At 33.0% G+C, this 14,208-nt stretch overlaps 1 protein-coding gene across 3 annotated transcripts in view; it reads left to right on the top strand.

Annotated features, from left to right (window-relative positions):
- GPATCH8 (G-patch domain containing 8) overlaps positions 1-14,208 on the top strand; it is a 105,405-nt gene that overhangs the window by 48,836 nt on the left and 42,361 nt on the right. For all 3 annotated transcript variants that reach the window (XM_051994844.1, XM_051994847.1, XM_051994846.1), the window contains exon 3: positions 1,879-1,951. In XM_051994844.1, the coding sequence (XP_051850804.1) occupies positions 1,879-1,951 (73 nt within the window). The remainder of the gene's footprint in view (positions 1-1,878; positions 1,952-14,208) is intronic.

Genomic DNA, 14,208 nt, shown 5'->3' with positions numbered 1-14,208 from the left:
AGTAACAACAAAAGTAAAAAAAAGATTTAGTAGCCTCTTAATCTAGTTATCTAAGCCAAAGGTCATCTGTAATATGCAAGTACATCAGAATGCTGCAGTTTTAGGAACTTTATGGTAAAACTAGGATTGCATAAGGTAAGTTTGTCTCTATTTAAAACAGAAAAATGTTTTATTGGGATTTAACTTAGAAAAACTAATAATTCTCTTCCTATTGATACTTTCCTATAAAGGCTTTAAACGCCTAACTTTACTTGCAAGAATTTGTTATAGCTAGGTGCTGAGCTTCTTGATAGTCTTAATTATTGATCAAAACTGAATTAGTCCATCATTCATAAGAACTGACAGTATAGAATATTCATGACTCTTAGAGCCCAAATGAACTATGATCTGTTAACTTTCCAAGTTTCTTCAAAAAATAATTTTTAGCCTTTTACCTTTTAAGCACTGTCATCATTTTATAGGCTTAAAAATATTTTTCCTTTCATTCTGGGAATTTGCTCTGTCTTGGTATTTACATACTCCAGCGATTTTTTTTTTTTTTTTTTTTTTAAAGCAAGGTCTCAGCAAATTTTTTTTTTCCTCACCTATTTTTAATAAAGAACAGCAGAGGCAGTATTTCTCACCTCTGTGCTGTCAAAGTGTATATTAAGACCACTACAAAAAAGGTCAGAAGCCAGGTGGTTTTAAGATATTTAGTTCCAAGATCTGTGGAAATGTACTGACTTTAGGAATTAAGATTTGAAAATTATAGAATTTATTTTTAGATTTATATCACCAAGTAATATAACATATTGTAACTTAACTTAGTACATGGTTGGTAGCCAGCTGTTTATGTGGACAGTTCTTTAAAAACTGATAGGATTATTTTTTAATTACAGTGATGCTTATTTTAGCATTGGCATGATAATAAATAATAGGTGATTTGACAAGTTATCAAGTGAAAGGCTGCCATGTCTTCCTGAGTACCTTCCTGACTCTTCACACTCGTCCAATAGCTGACATTTAATTGTTGTTTCCAATGCCTTTTAAACACATTTTATATTGGAAAAACTATTTCTCCTGTGCTCCTTAGGAAGATGAGACATTATGTTTGTTGTTTTTCCCCCTACATGCACTAATGGTTCCTTACTGTAACTTATTGCTAGGCCTGTTTCATTCTAACATCTTAGCATTTTTGTTAGATTACATGTTGAAATGCATCACCCAGTCTGTGCTTGAACTCATTTTATTTAATTTTTTTTTGTTTAATCAATTTACTTTCTTGTTTTACTAACCTCACTGTTTTTTCAGTTTAATATTGGCTGCATGCTAGTTTATATATTTAAATTATATATATATATATATAAAAAAAACCCAATCAAGTCTAGCCTGGATTTTGCTCTGATTGTGTTTTCGTTTCTAGTGGTGGGGCAGTCTTGCACTTACAACTTACTTCGTATCATGAAAGCCTGACACACAAACAAAATGACTAAACACAATGTAGATTTTCTTTTTACAAAATCTTAAAAGTGGTGCTGTCTAGGTGATGGATATGATTGTATAAGTAGCTTGATTTTATGCTTTTTAATGCCATTTTTTTACTGATAAACTTTTATTTTCTCCCACTTTTTTTTCCTTTGAAAGTGTTATGCACAAAAGTTGCCCAGCACACCATCAGAAAGTACCCTTACCCATATGTTCTTCCCCTGGAAAAATACTAGCCAGCAGTTTTTTGACATTTATTTATTTCCCTTTTATTGGGCTATTTGCCCTGTTAGTAATTTTTTGCATGCTTATATGTAGAATTATCTTTTGCTCATCACGTGTTTAAATGTTGGTAGGAGGGGAAGAATATATTATTGGAATATTTTTGGTTTGTCTTTCTGTTCTGTCTGTCAGGATAATATTGGACACCGCTTACTCCAGAAACATGGGTGGAAGCTGGGCCAGGGATTGGGGAAATCTCTTCAGGGTAAGTTTTTTAAATTTAAAAAAAAGTGAGAGAAGGAAAAAATGTTCCTAATGCAGTCTGCCAAATTTTTTTGTTGTCTTTGAAAGATGTTTGGTTTATTTTTTTTCTGCTTTTTCTCTAGAGTAGATTATTTTTATTTTTATTGATGTATTTTAAAAACACATTTGCAAATAATTTGCAATTGTAAGCTGCTACTTCATTAAAATCTACAGGTCAAACATATTGTGTGTGATTTACTTTGTTTATTTGAGAAGTCGGGTGGTGGGAATAAATAAGCTATTATTTTTTTGCCTGTTAATGATAATCAGTTGTCCAGGCTGCCAAATTATAAGGGGATTTATCCAACAGACATAGTCCAACTTTTGTCTCTTGGAAAGGTAGCCTCAAAATACCTTAGCACGCTCCATGATTGTTCTAAATGTTTTGTGCTTCTATGAAAAAAATCGTTGATTGAGAGCAAAAGAACCCATTTGAAGTGCTAAGTAGTTACAGAGGATTTTTTAGGGTGGAAGAAGGCCATTTCTCAACTGATTCTCCAGGCTTTTGATAATAAATCTGGTAGGCATGTGGTTTAGAGCTTCCATTGTACCATTTATTTTCTTCTAACCATACTGATCATAGGGTAAGGACAAAGTGTTTTGTTTCAGATGTACTTGCTAGTTAGTTGGAAATCAACCAACTCCTTTCACTTTTCAGCTATTTCAGCTTTGGGGGCCACATTTGTTCCTTGCAGATGTCAACATTAACTTGGTAAGGACTGGGAACACTGACTGAACTTCTGTATCTAATAATTGTCCCTCTTACTCCTTAGCAAGGGATTTTGGCTCTTTGAACTTTAGAAATAAATTTTCACAATTTGGTTGGGGTTCTGATGATTCAAGAATATGTATAGGGAACATTTCATTTTAGCATTTGAAGCCTTCCCTTTATTTTATTTGCACATATTATCTAGAAATACTGTTCAGCAGTAAATGATTAATATACTAAGCAATAACATATTTCTAATGGGAATTTAGTTGGGAATGCAGATATATGTTAGTTTGGTATATTTCTTTAAATCAAATTTGTTCAGTACTCCAGTTATGCGACTGGCCAATTGAATGAGTCTGACTATGAAGTTGAAATTAATTTTTTTTCCATAGCATTTTAGCTTGAAATAGAGGGAATGCTTGGCCATAAATTGCACTTCTAATAACTTTAATCACCTGAGTGGGGGGGAAAGGACATGCCTTTGGTCAAACACAGATATTCATAGAACTTGTAGTCTAGTTCATCAAGCATTTTTTTGAGCTCAGCATTATCTGGGTACCACATAGTGATATAGTATCATTGAGATTTCTGCCCTCTAAGGACTTTACTATAAATTAGGAAGATGAAAACTAATCTAGGGAATATCATATGATCATATATTTAAGTGACAAATTGTGTATAATTCATTACTGTTCAAGTATAAATTCAATAGAAGTTCAAAGGAAAAGGGAAAGAGGGAACTTTGTGATGTTAAGAATGGTTAGGGAAGGCCTCTATCTTCTTCCTTCCTTTGTAGAGGAAATCAACTGGATATGTAGTAATTGGAGAAGGGTGCACAACTCAGTGTAATCTATCTCTATTCTTAAAAAAACAAACCAAATAAAAAACCAATCGAGCAATTTTATGGAGCATGTGCTATTCAGAAGTAGTCACTATCATCTTTAATATCGGTAATTGCTTGTTGAATTGAATGTAAAATAAGACTATGTTATTACTGGGATAGTGGGTAAGATTTTCAGTATTTTAGGGACTAAAAAAATGTGTGTACGTCAAATTTTTATTATACCCATAGGATGGAGTGCCCAGACTTGCCATTATATTTGTCTAGATGAGCTGCTTTTATCGGTGTCAATAAAGTAACTCTAAAAAATTATGATCTTAGAGAGGTGCTTGAAACACCAAAAGATTAAGTGACTTGCTCAGGAATTAATGTATATACCATATGCGTGACTTAAACTCCTCTTCTTTACAATAAGACTTCAGTACAATAAGTACAGTAGTCCCTTTGTCTATCTCTTACTACTGCTCTTAAACCTTATATTGGGTACCTAGAAAGTTTTAAAAGTGAGAATAAATTTTATAGTGTATTTCTAAAGAATGGGGAAGCAAATAGTTGATTCCATGGATTTAGGCAATTACCTATTATTTGTGCTTTTAAGAACTTTTATGGTTTAGCTTACCTTTCATAAGTTCTACAAATACATACAATTTTGAGTTCCAATTGAAATTCAGGGAATAATACTGGATGAGTCAAGGACAGATTGAGTCTTTTTTAAGTCACTTTTTTCCTAATTGAATCCTTTTCATTGTAAATTCAATGAAATGAAGTGAAATGTAAATCAACCTGTTTTAAATGTTTAGTTCTGTGCTGTACAATATTCTTTTTTATTGAAGTAAATCCTTTTTTGTAACTTTCACATTGCTTTGTGATAATTAAGGTAGAAAAATGAAAATATTGGCAAGTAAATTTTACATTAATAGTTAACTAGTTGGAAATTCTTCAGTGTTTTGCAGTTTCAAGATCTTATATGAAGGAATCACCTATGAAAATTAAAACTATTTTCCCTCATTTTAAAGAAGTTTATTCGTATAAAGTCAGCTAAAACAAAAATGATTTTACTTAAAATAGAGAGAAAATTTAAGGTATAGTTTAGAATAGAAATTCTTAATTTAAAATAAATGTTTGGATAACTTTTTTAGTTTGATTGGTTTCCTTTGTAATCCGTCTGTTGTATTTTTGGCATTTAAAAATATTCTGAAACAGAATCCATAGGCTTCACCTTACTGCCAAAAGCATCTATAACAAAAAAAATTAAAATTCTTGGTCTAGGATAACAGCATAAAACTTAACTTTGACCTTTGAGCGAGGGAAAAAAACGGCTTCCAGAAAATCAGCTATATTTACAATGAGAAGAATAATTGAATGTTAGGATTGAAAAGACAGCATGAATTATATAAACTGTTGATATCTCCAAAAAAATTATTTTGTAATTAAAATATGTTTAGACTCATCCTTTGTTCTCAGTCTTGGAAGTCAAGTAATATATTGTATTCGGCGCATTTCATTTTAGCACCATAGGAGAGGTCGAATTGGTTTTGTTAAAAAGTTCTCAAATAACTTAATTTCAAAAGTCAGCAGAACTGGCTTAATTATGTCTATTGTAAAAACTTTTTTTTCCAACAGTTATTTTTATTTTTCCAAATACATGCAAAGGTAGTTTTCAATATTCACCTTTGCAAAACTTCATGTTCAAAATTTTTCTCCCTCCCCAAGACAGCGAGCCATCCAAGCCAATCCAGGTTAAACATATACAATTCTTCTAAACATATTATCATGCTGTGCAAGAAAAATCAGATCAAAAGGGGAGAAAAACCACAAGAAAGAAAAAACAAACAAGTAGACAACAAAAAAAGTGAAAATATTATAGAGCTTCCTTATTGACTTTTATATGACTTTTCTAACTCTCCTTTAAGCAGAAAATTTCACTCTGTCCTTTGCAAAAAGAAATTACTACAGTTTTTGATGTGATAGATAGCAATAGACTTGTGCAGATTCTTCAGGGGACATTTTCACTATATAGTTAACACTTTTATGCTGGAATTATAAGTTATGTAACTTATAAGTCTATGAATATAGCAGTTTTTTTCCCCCAGTTTACTAATTGGATATCAGTTCCAGTATTCTGTATTGGCTTTGCCCCTTATAGCATTGACAAAGCTTCATTAATGACAAATTTTGATATTTTGCATATGCCACAGTCAGATTGGTGCCACACTGTGTCCAGGTTACTGTTCTAGCAGCCATGTTCAAGTCAGCAAACATTTATTAAACTTCTTGTGCTAATGCTGGGGATACCAAAAAAAAAAAAAAAAAAAAAAAAAGGCTTCCTTCTACCTCTGAACTCTCTAAAACAAGCAAACTAATTTAAAAAAACCCCACAAACTCGTTTTTATTGTCAGTGTTCTCTGACTTTAGTAGGGGAGATAACATGCAAACCAATATGTATAAATAAGATAGAGACAGGATAAATGGAGATATTAGTGGAAGGGCACTTAATGTTAAGGTGAAATTGGGAAAGACAAATGTTAAAGTCCTCTGAGAGGTCAAACTACCCTAGGAAGATATAGGAACAATCCATGATCAATCCAAGTTCATTACACTTGATCTGATACACTAGCAGTTCTCATTATTGAGGAGGACTTTCAGCATCAATAAAGAAGGTAGGAGGTGTAGATAGGAAAGCTAGCCTCTGGCCAGAGAGGACAGTGAATAGGGTTCATGGAAGTGAAGCCTCCAGCCCTTGAAAAAACATTAACACTTCATGCTGCTTATATTTCTATCCATATTCTCTGCTTTGTTCTTTTTAAAAATATTTATCTTATTGATACCTTTTGTCTTAATATCATTTACTTATTCTATTAGATTGAACCTTCCTTTGTGACAAAGAAAAGGCAAAAATATTCCATAGAAAAATCATGTGTCATTTTCAGAGGATGAAATTGAAACTATTACTACTCATATGAAAGAGTGTTCCAAATCATTATTGATCAGAGAAATGCAAATTAAGACAACTCTGAGATACCACTACACACCTGTCAGATTGGCTAAGATGACAGGAAAAAATAATGATGAATGTTGGAGGGGATGCGGGAAAACTGGGACACTAATGCATTGTTGGTGGAGTTGTGAACGAATCCAACCATTCTGGAGACCAATCTGGAATTATGCCCAAAAAATTATCAAATTGTGCATACCCTTTGATCCAGCAGTGTTTCTATTGGGCTTATATCCCAAAGAAATACTAAAGAAGGGAAAGGGACCTGTATGTGCCAAAATGTTTGTAGCAGCCCTATTTGTAGTGGCTAGAAACTGGAAAATGAATGGATGCCCATCAATTGGAGAATGGCTGGGTAAATTGTGGTATATGAATGTTATGGAATATTATTGTTCTGTAAGAAATGACCATTTAAAAAAAAGAAAGAAAGAAAAAAGAAATGACCAGCAAGATGAATACAGAGAGGATTGGCGAGACTTACATGAACTGATGCTAAGTGAAATGAGCAGAACCAGGAGATCATTATACACTTCAACAATGATATTGTATGAGGACACATTTTGATGGAAGTGGATTTCTTTGACAAAGAGACCTAACTGAGTTTCAATTGATAAATGACGGACAAAAGCAGCTACACCCAAAGAAAGAACACTGGGAAACGAATGTGAACTATCTGCATTTTAGTTTTTCTTCCCGGGTTATTTATACCTTCTGAATCCAATTCTCCCTATGCAATAAGAGAACTGTTCGGTTCTGCAAACATATATTGTATCTAGGATATACTGCAACATATCCAACATATAAAGGACTGCTTGCCATCTAGGGGAGGGGGTGGAGGGAGGGAGGGGAAAAAAATCGGAAAAGAAAGGAGTGCAAGGGATAATGTTGTCAATATAAAGTAATCATTAAATTAAAATTTAAAAAAAAAATAAAAAGAAAAATTATCCATCCATATGTTTTGAAAATAAAAAGCTTTAATTAAAAATAAAAAAAAAGTGAAAAAAAAATCATGTGTCTGTCTTCTCAGCTTTATGGGGGAGGAATTGTTTCATCATCTGGTCTTTTAGATTTTTCTTTCAAGTTAGAGTTTGACTTCATTTTAGTGATTTTTTTTTTCCATTTCTGTTTTCTATTCCCTTCATTCTGCTTATATCATTCTGTTAATCAGGTAATACAGATCTTATGTTTTTCTCACTTCTCACTTTTTTTTTTTAAAAGGACCCGACCTAGTAATTCATTAATATAGGGAACTTCCTTACTACCAGTCAACATTGTCATCAGTTTTGCAACTTAATCCCAGGATGATTTAATCCCTGAGACAGTGAATTTAGTGACAAGTTCACATAGTCAGTATGTGTTGGAGGCAGGATGTGAATCCAGGTCTTCCTGATTCTGAATTTGATCCTTTCTCTATTACATGACACTGTCCTTCATCATTTCTTACTTCACAATATTTTATTACATTCATGTATTATAAAATTTTAAAAACTATTCTTAAGCTAATAGGAAATAACTTTGTTTCTAGTTCTTTGTTACCCACAAATATTGTTTAAAAATAGTTAGATATGTGTTATATTTTTGTTCCTATTTTTGACTAGCTGGGATGTGGGTCTGTATACCCAGGAAGTGGGTCAAAGGTTAAGGGCATTGTCTTTACTTAGAGAATACTATGTGACAGGTCACTGTGCTTGAAAATAAAATACTGTATTTTAACCTAAGGGAGCTTATAATCTAATTAGAGAAAGGTGATAAAAGTTTATATTCTATTTTCACTACTTCTTTAACTAGATAACCCAGACTAAAATTCCAGTAAGACTCCTTATCTGCAAAGATCCCTTCCTCTGTCCCACCCCTCTTTGGGGGGGACATACTCATTCCTCCTCCTCCTTCTTCCTTCTTCCTTCCTCCTTCCTCCTTATTTATTTATTTATTTATTTATTTATTTATTTATTTATTTATTTATTTATTTATTTATTTATTTATTTATTTATTTATTTATTTATGCTGGGGCAATTGGGGTTAAGTGACTTTCCCAGGATCACACAGCTAGGAAGTGTTAAGTGTTTGAGGCCAGATTTGAACTCCTTGCCACTTCAGGGTTGGTGCTCTGTCCACTGCACCACTTAGCTGCCCCTCATTCCTTTTTAATATTGCTACCTCCCATCTTACTTTCTGTTCCCCTTTGCTTAGTAAGACCCTTTACTGGCTACCATTAACCATCTGACCTATATACTGGTGTGAATGGGAATGACAGGCTTGTGCAGGTAGACATCTGTTAAACGGTTAAACTCCTGAGTTTCACCCCCATCTAAAAGTAGACCAGACTGCTACCACAGAAGTTAGTAAAGATGGTTTTTGCTGTATATAAGTTTTTTTATGTAAATAAAGTGGACTTAAGGTTCAGTGAAACATAGTTTCCTTTCTAAAAGAGGCAAATCTCATTGTTTACAACAAAGATTCCATGCTTCTGGGTTTAGCAGAACGTTAGAAAGATAGTGTACATGTAGCCTCCCAAGTTCCAAAACAGAATGTGATTCTTTAAAAAATATATATAGATTGAGCTGAGAAAGAAGTAGGATAGCCTGCAGGTGTAATTGCTACCAGCTTTTCAAGTAGCCATTTAGGAATTTTATACAAATTTGTCAGAGACAAATAATTCTTTTGCAGAAGAGTTAATTAGTATGGAAATTACTACTAAATTCTGGTATGCCTTTGATTTTCTTGCTCAGATTTAATTAGTACAGTTATTCTTTCCATATTGCAAGCATTCCTGCAATCAGGAAAATCTGTGTAAAATTCTTTGGTCTTCCTTTAGTACCAGAGAGGAGGTCGGAATTGTTATAATATTAAAAGATAAAAATGGCAATAATATTCATAATGAATTTCTAAAATTTTTCTGTGTTAACTACTGGCTTTCTGTTTTATCTGTAGTTTTGCAAAATTCCTATGTCAACCCATGACAGCAAAACTTTGATGAGGAAAGTCATGATTTGGAAGAAAAACCGTATAAAAAAAAGTAATGAAACTAAATCAGAAAGACAGCCAATCGTAGTTTGATAATCAGCCAAACCTCAAGAAATTCAGAATGCTTTGTGCTTGGCCATCTCAATAGTAATGTTAGAGGAGTGAGAAAAACCTGATGTGAAGCTTGTGCTAAGATAAAACTAAGTGAAGAGAGAAAGAGAATATTTTACTTTAAAAAAACCACCAAAGGCAATTTAGTAACTCACCTGTAACATGAGAAGAGTAACAAAGTAACTAAAGTAAAATGGCTTTTAAAACTTATGATTGATATGTTTTGCCTTCTTTGTTACCTTCATTTTCAAATATTTTTCCCTTCTTTCAGAAACAGACAATAAACACTTCAGAAAGTTACCAATAGTTCGTGTATCAAGTTTGATAGTATATTCTATGTTCCACTTCTCCAAAGATGAGAGGGAATATCTTCCCATGATAGGGCAAGAGTGAGTATTTTTATCAGTCTTGGTCGTTTTATAGTCACACAAGGCAAGCACTCAAATGGAGATCAGAAGAAGATACTGCAAAGACTCAAGGTCTCGCTGAAGAACTTTGGAATTGATTGATTATCTGACATAGAAGACACTAACATAGGACTACCTGGCATTATGTGCCCACATCAGAGAAGATGCTATACTGTATGAGCAAAGCAGAATCACAATAACTCAAGAGAAATATGACATGTACAAATTTGGAGATATCTCCACTCTAAATATTCATATGGACTATTTCTTTTCTACCTATGGGAGAGCCTTCCAAGTTTGTATTGGTCTGATTACCAACAGTTGGAAACACTGTACCTTGATCCCAACTTAGTGTTGTCATTTTGGTCCTCTTCAAGAATGAAGGAAAATTACCACCAGTTACCAATTTTTGTTGTAGTTTTTTTCCCAATTTACACTGTAGTCACTGTGTATATTATTTTTCTCTCTGATATTTTGCATCATCAGTTCCTGTAAATCTTCCCATGCCAACTTATATTCACATTCATTATTTCTTATGGTGAAGTTATATTCTATTATATTCATGTACCACAACTTGTTTAGCCATCACCAAGACTTTGTCTTTAAAATATAAAAAGTGTGTTTGTATATATTTTTGGTGTATATATTGAACCTTTCTCTTTTTGACCTTCTTAGGGTATATGCGTAGTAGTGGATCTTTGGATTAAAGGGATTGGACATTTTAGTTGCTTTCATAACATTCCAGGTTGATTTCCCAAATCTATTTAGAAAGTCTATTTTGCTATCCCAGTCTTTTTATCTTCAAAAGCAGAGACACCACTCCTTTATATACGTATCAGAGAGGCAAATTAGAACATTGGCAAAATACAGAATCTTTCAGAAGAACTACCTATAGGCAAAATATAAATTGGGAAGTGGACTTGATGATCTGCAAGATCAAAATCAGTAATCTAAGAATCAGAAGCAAAAATTTAGTGCCTACTGTGTACACTGGAAGGAACTTAAGACAAAGTATCTTCACTCAGATTTTACATTCTAGCTGGAGAAATAAAACATGCCTCTCTACCCATGAAAAAAGTAACTTATAACATGGAACAGTATAAAAATATAAAATACAAGTATTTTCAGAAAAGGCAGTGATAAAAGAAAGCTTCACAGAAAAGGTGAAATTTGAGCTATCTTGAAAGACAAGTAGAGAGGATGGGAAAGGGCATTCCATTTTAAGGAACACTGAACAGTAAATAAATTTAACTGACTGGACCAGATTAAGAGAGAAAGTTGGGCCCTATTATAGAGCAATGTGAGTAACAAGCTTTAAACTTTATACTGTGGGCAGTTTTTTATGATGTGGCTTTTTTTTTTTTAAGATTTTTGAGTAGATATATGAAAAACATACTTTCTTCCATTTTTTCATCCCTCCTCAAGACTTTTTTTTTTTTTTTTTGAGGGCATTATCATTGTTAATCTATGGTCCAGCATCTTTAGAGTCATTGACTATTCCTAATTTGCTAACTGTAATCAGTTGATAAATTTTGTGAATTTACTTCTGCAATATCTCTTGTATTTGTCCCCTTCTCTTCTTTCTCTTATATACACCAAATCTCTTGTATTTGTCCCCTTCTCACCATCTTATTTCTGAATGATGTTACTGCTTGCCTAAGACTATTATAATAATCTTCTACTTTGTCATCCTTCTTCTAGCCTCTTCTCTCTCTAATCCATCTTTCCCATAGCTGCCAAAATAATCTTTCTAAGACTTATAGGAGCTGGTACAAAATAAAAATTGAGCAGAACCAGGGAAACATTGTATGCCATAACAGCAATATTGTAATGCTAATTAATTTTGAAGACTTAGCTACTGGTCAATACAAATGATCCACCACAGTCCCAAAGAATTCATGATAAAAAAATTCTGTCCATCTCCAGAGCGACAGCTGATGAACCCTGAGTATATATTGGAACATATTTCCTATGTATTTGCTGGATCCAACTCTCTCCACTTTCACAACATACCTAATATTTTGCATGACTTAACATATATAATGGGTATCTCATTTTTTGCCTTCCCAATGGATGGAGGTGGATAGAGAAGAAAGGAAGAGGAGTTGTAATTTTCAAAAAAAATTTTAATTTAAGGGGAAAAAAGAAAATACTTAAAAAGTAAAATAATCTCCCTAAAGTATAGATCTGATTATGTCTTTTACATGCTTAAGAATACTTGGTGACGTCTTATTGCTCCTAGGATAACATAAAAATTCCTCTGCTTGGCATTTAAAGCTTTTTACATTCTAGTTCCACTTATCTCATCAAACTTTTTTTATATTATTCCCCTCCATGTTTTCAGTTATTTCACTGACCCACTTGTTATTTCTTAAATAACATTCCATCTCCTACTTGCATACCTTTGAATCTGGCTTTTCTACATGCCTAGAATGCATTCATTCTTTATTTCTAACTCTTAGAATACTTTAACTTCCTTTGATGCTAAGATGTCAGATTCCACTCTTATGAGAATCTGTCTTTCCTAATTTTATTAGTTAAGATTAAAATTAAATTGTAAGCCCTCCCCTGCCTCCAATTGTCTTGTATTTACTAATATGTTTGCATGTTGTATCTCTTAGTAAAAAACTTCAAATATTAGATAGGAGATACTTGCCAGGGCTGGGGATATAAGGAAAATAAAATGATTATCCTTGTTTTCCAGCAGCTTATATTGTACTGATAGGGACTAAACATTTAGAAATAGATGAGTAGAATTCAAGTAAGGAAAATCTCAGCCAGAATACTATAGTAAAATTTAAAGAGGAATAGAGCATTTTCAGCCAGAAGAATAAGAGAAACTTCTTTTTTTCTCCTTGAGGCAATCGGGGTTGTGACTTGCCATGGGTCACACAGCTAGGAAGTGTTAAGTCAAATCTAAGGTCAGAATTGAACTCGGGTTCTTCTGACTAAAGGGCTAGTGCTCTCAAAAGAAACTTCTTAAAAGAGATAACTCATGAACTTTAAAGGAGTTAGATTCTGAAAAGTAGATGTGAGAAAGGAGAAATATATTCCATAATAGGAAAATCTTTTCCCCAAAATGGGTAATATTGTAAAAAAGGCATGGAAGTAAGAGATCAGATAGCAAATTCATGGAATAGTTAGTGATCCTATTTCGAGTAGAACATAGTCTTTTTGAAATTAATTGTAAAATAAAACTAGAAAGGAAAATTGTAGAGAATTCCAAATTTCAGATTTAGACTTTAATTTTATCATATAGACAATGTGGCTAAAAATTTTTTAATAAGAATGCCATCATGAGACTTGTGCATCGAGATTTAGCATTTATGTGAAAGTCATATGGTAGAGGCAAGCTAACCTCCATAGAAGAGACGTGAAAGTATTCCAAACAAGAAGCTAGGAAGCAGCTATTTGGGGAGATAGAATTGACAGTATTTAGTAACTGACTGAATGCGAGTAGTGAAAGAAAGACAAAGAAATTTTTCAAACCTGGATTGTGAAGGGTGGTGGTTTTCATTCAACAAAAGTGCTAGTTGTATTAAACTAATTCAACAATTCATTTAATTCAGTATCTTGGGCACAGAAGTATAATGCTTTCTTATCCTTTCAGAATTTAGTTTTCTTTGAGTTTAAAACTTTACTGGGTGATATTATAGCGGGGTTCTACAATATTATTGTGGGGGTTATGTTATAATTTATAATAACTTGTGAAATTTGTGTTGGTAGAGATGTACAGTGCTTTTTTACATCACGTATCCATTTATAATGGAAAAAAAAAAGATTGATTTGGCACTGAAGTATTCAAGTGTTTTTTTAGAAGCTTTTGCAGCTGAAAATATTAACTTTGACAATAAAGTGGTGAAGTTCTTGTCTTGGGAGTCAGGAAGCCTTAAAGTTAAATTCAGGCTCATGTACTAACTGAACCTGTTCGAATCACTTAGCCTCTGTCTGCTTCAGTTCTGTTAATGGTAAAATAAGGATAATATTAGCACCCACATCCCTGGGGTGGTAAGGATCAACTGAGATATTTATAAATAATTATCAGAGTACTTGGAACATAGTAGGAACTTAATAAATACTTATTGACAGTGGAAATGACTTCAAATAAGGGATAAATGCAAAAGATCGTATGAAGAAAGATTCAACTAATTGCATATACATATATACACACACACACACACCATGCAAA

The sequence above is a fragment of the Antechinus flavipes genome, chromosome 4 (genome assembly GCF_016432865.1).
Source record: "Antechinus flavipes isolate AdamAnt ecotype Samford, QLD, Australia chromosome 4, AdamAnt_v2, whole genome shotgun sequence".
In the NCBI taxonomy this organism is placed as follows: Eukaryota; Metazoa; Chordata; class Mammalia; order Dasyuromorphia; family Dasyuridae; genus Antechinus; species Antechinus flavipes.
Note: the sequence above shows the minus strand (reverse complement) of the source record. Positions and strands in the feature narration are given on the sequence as shown.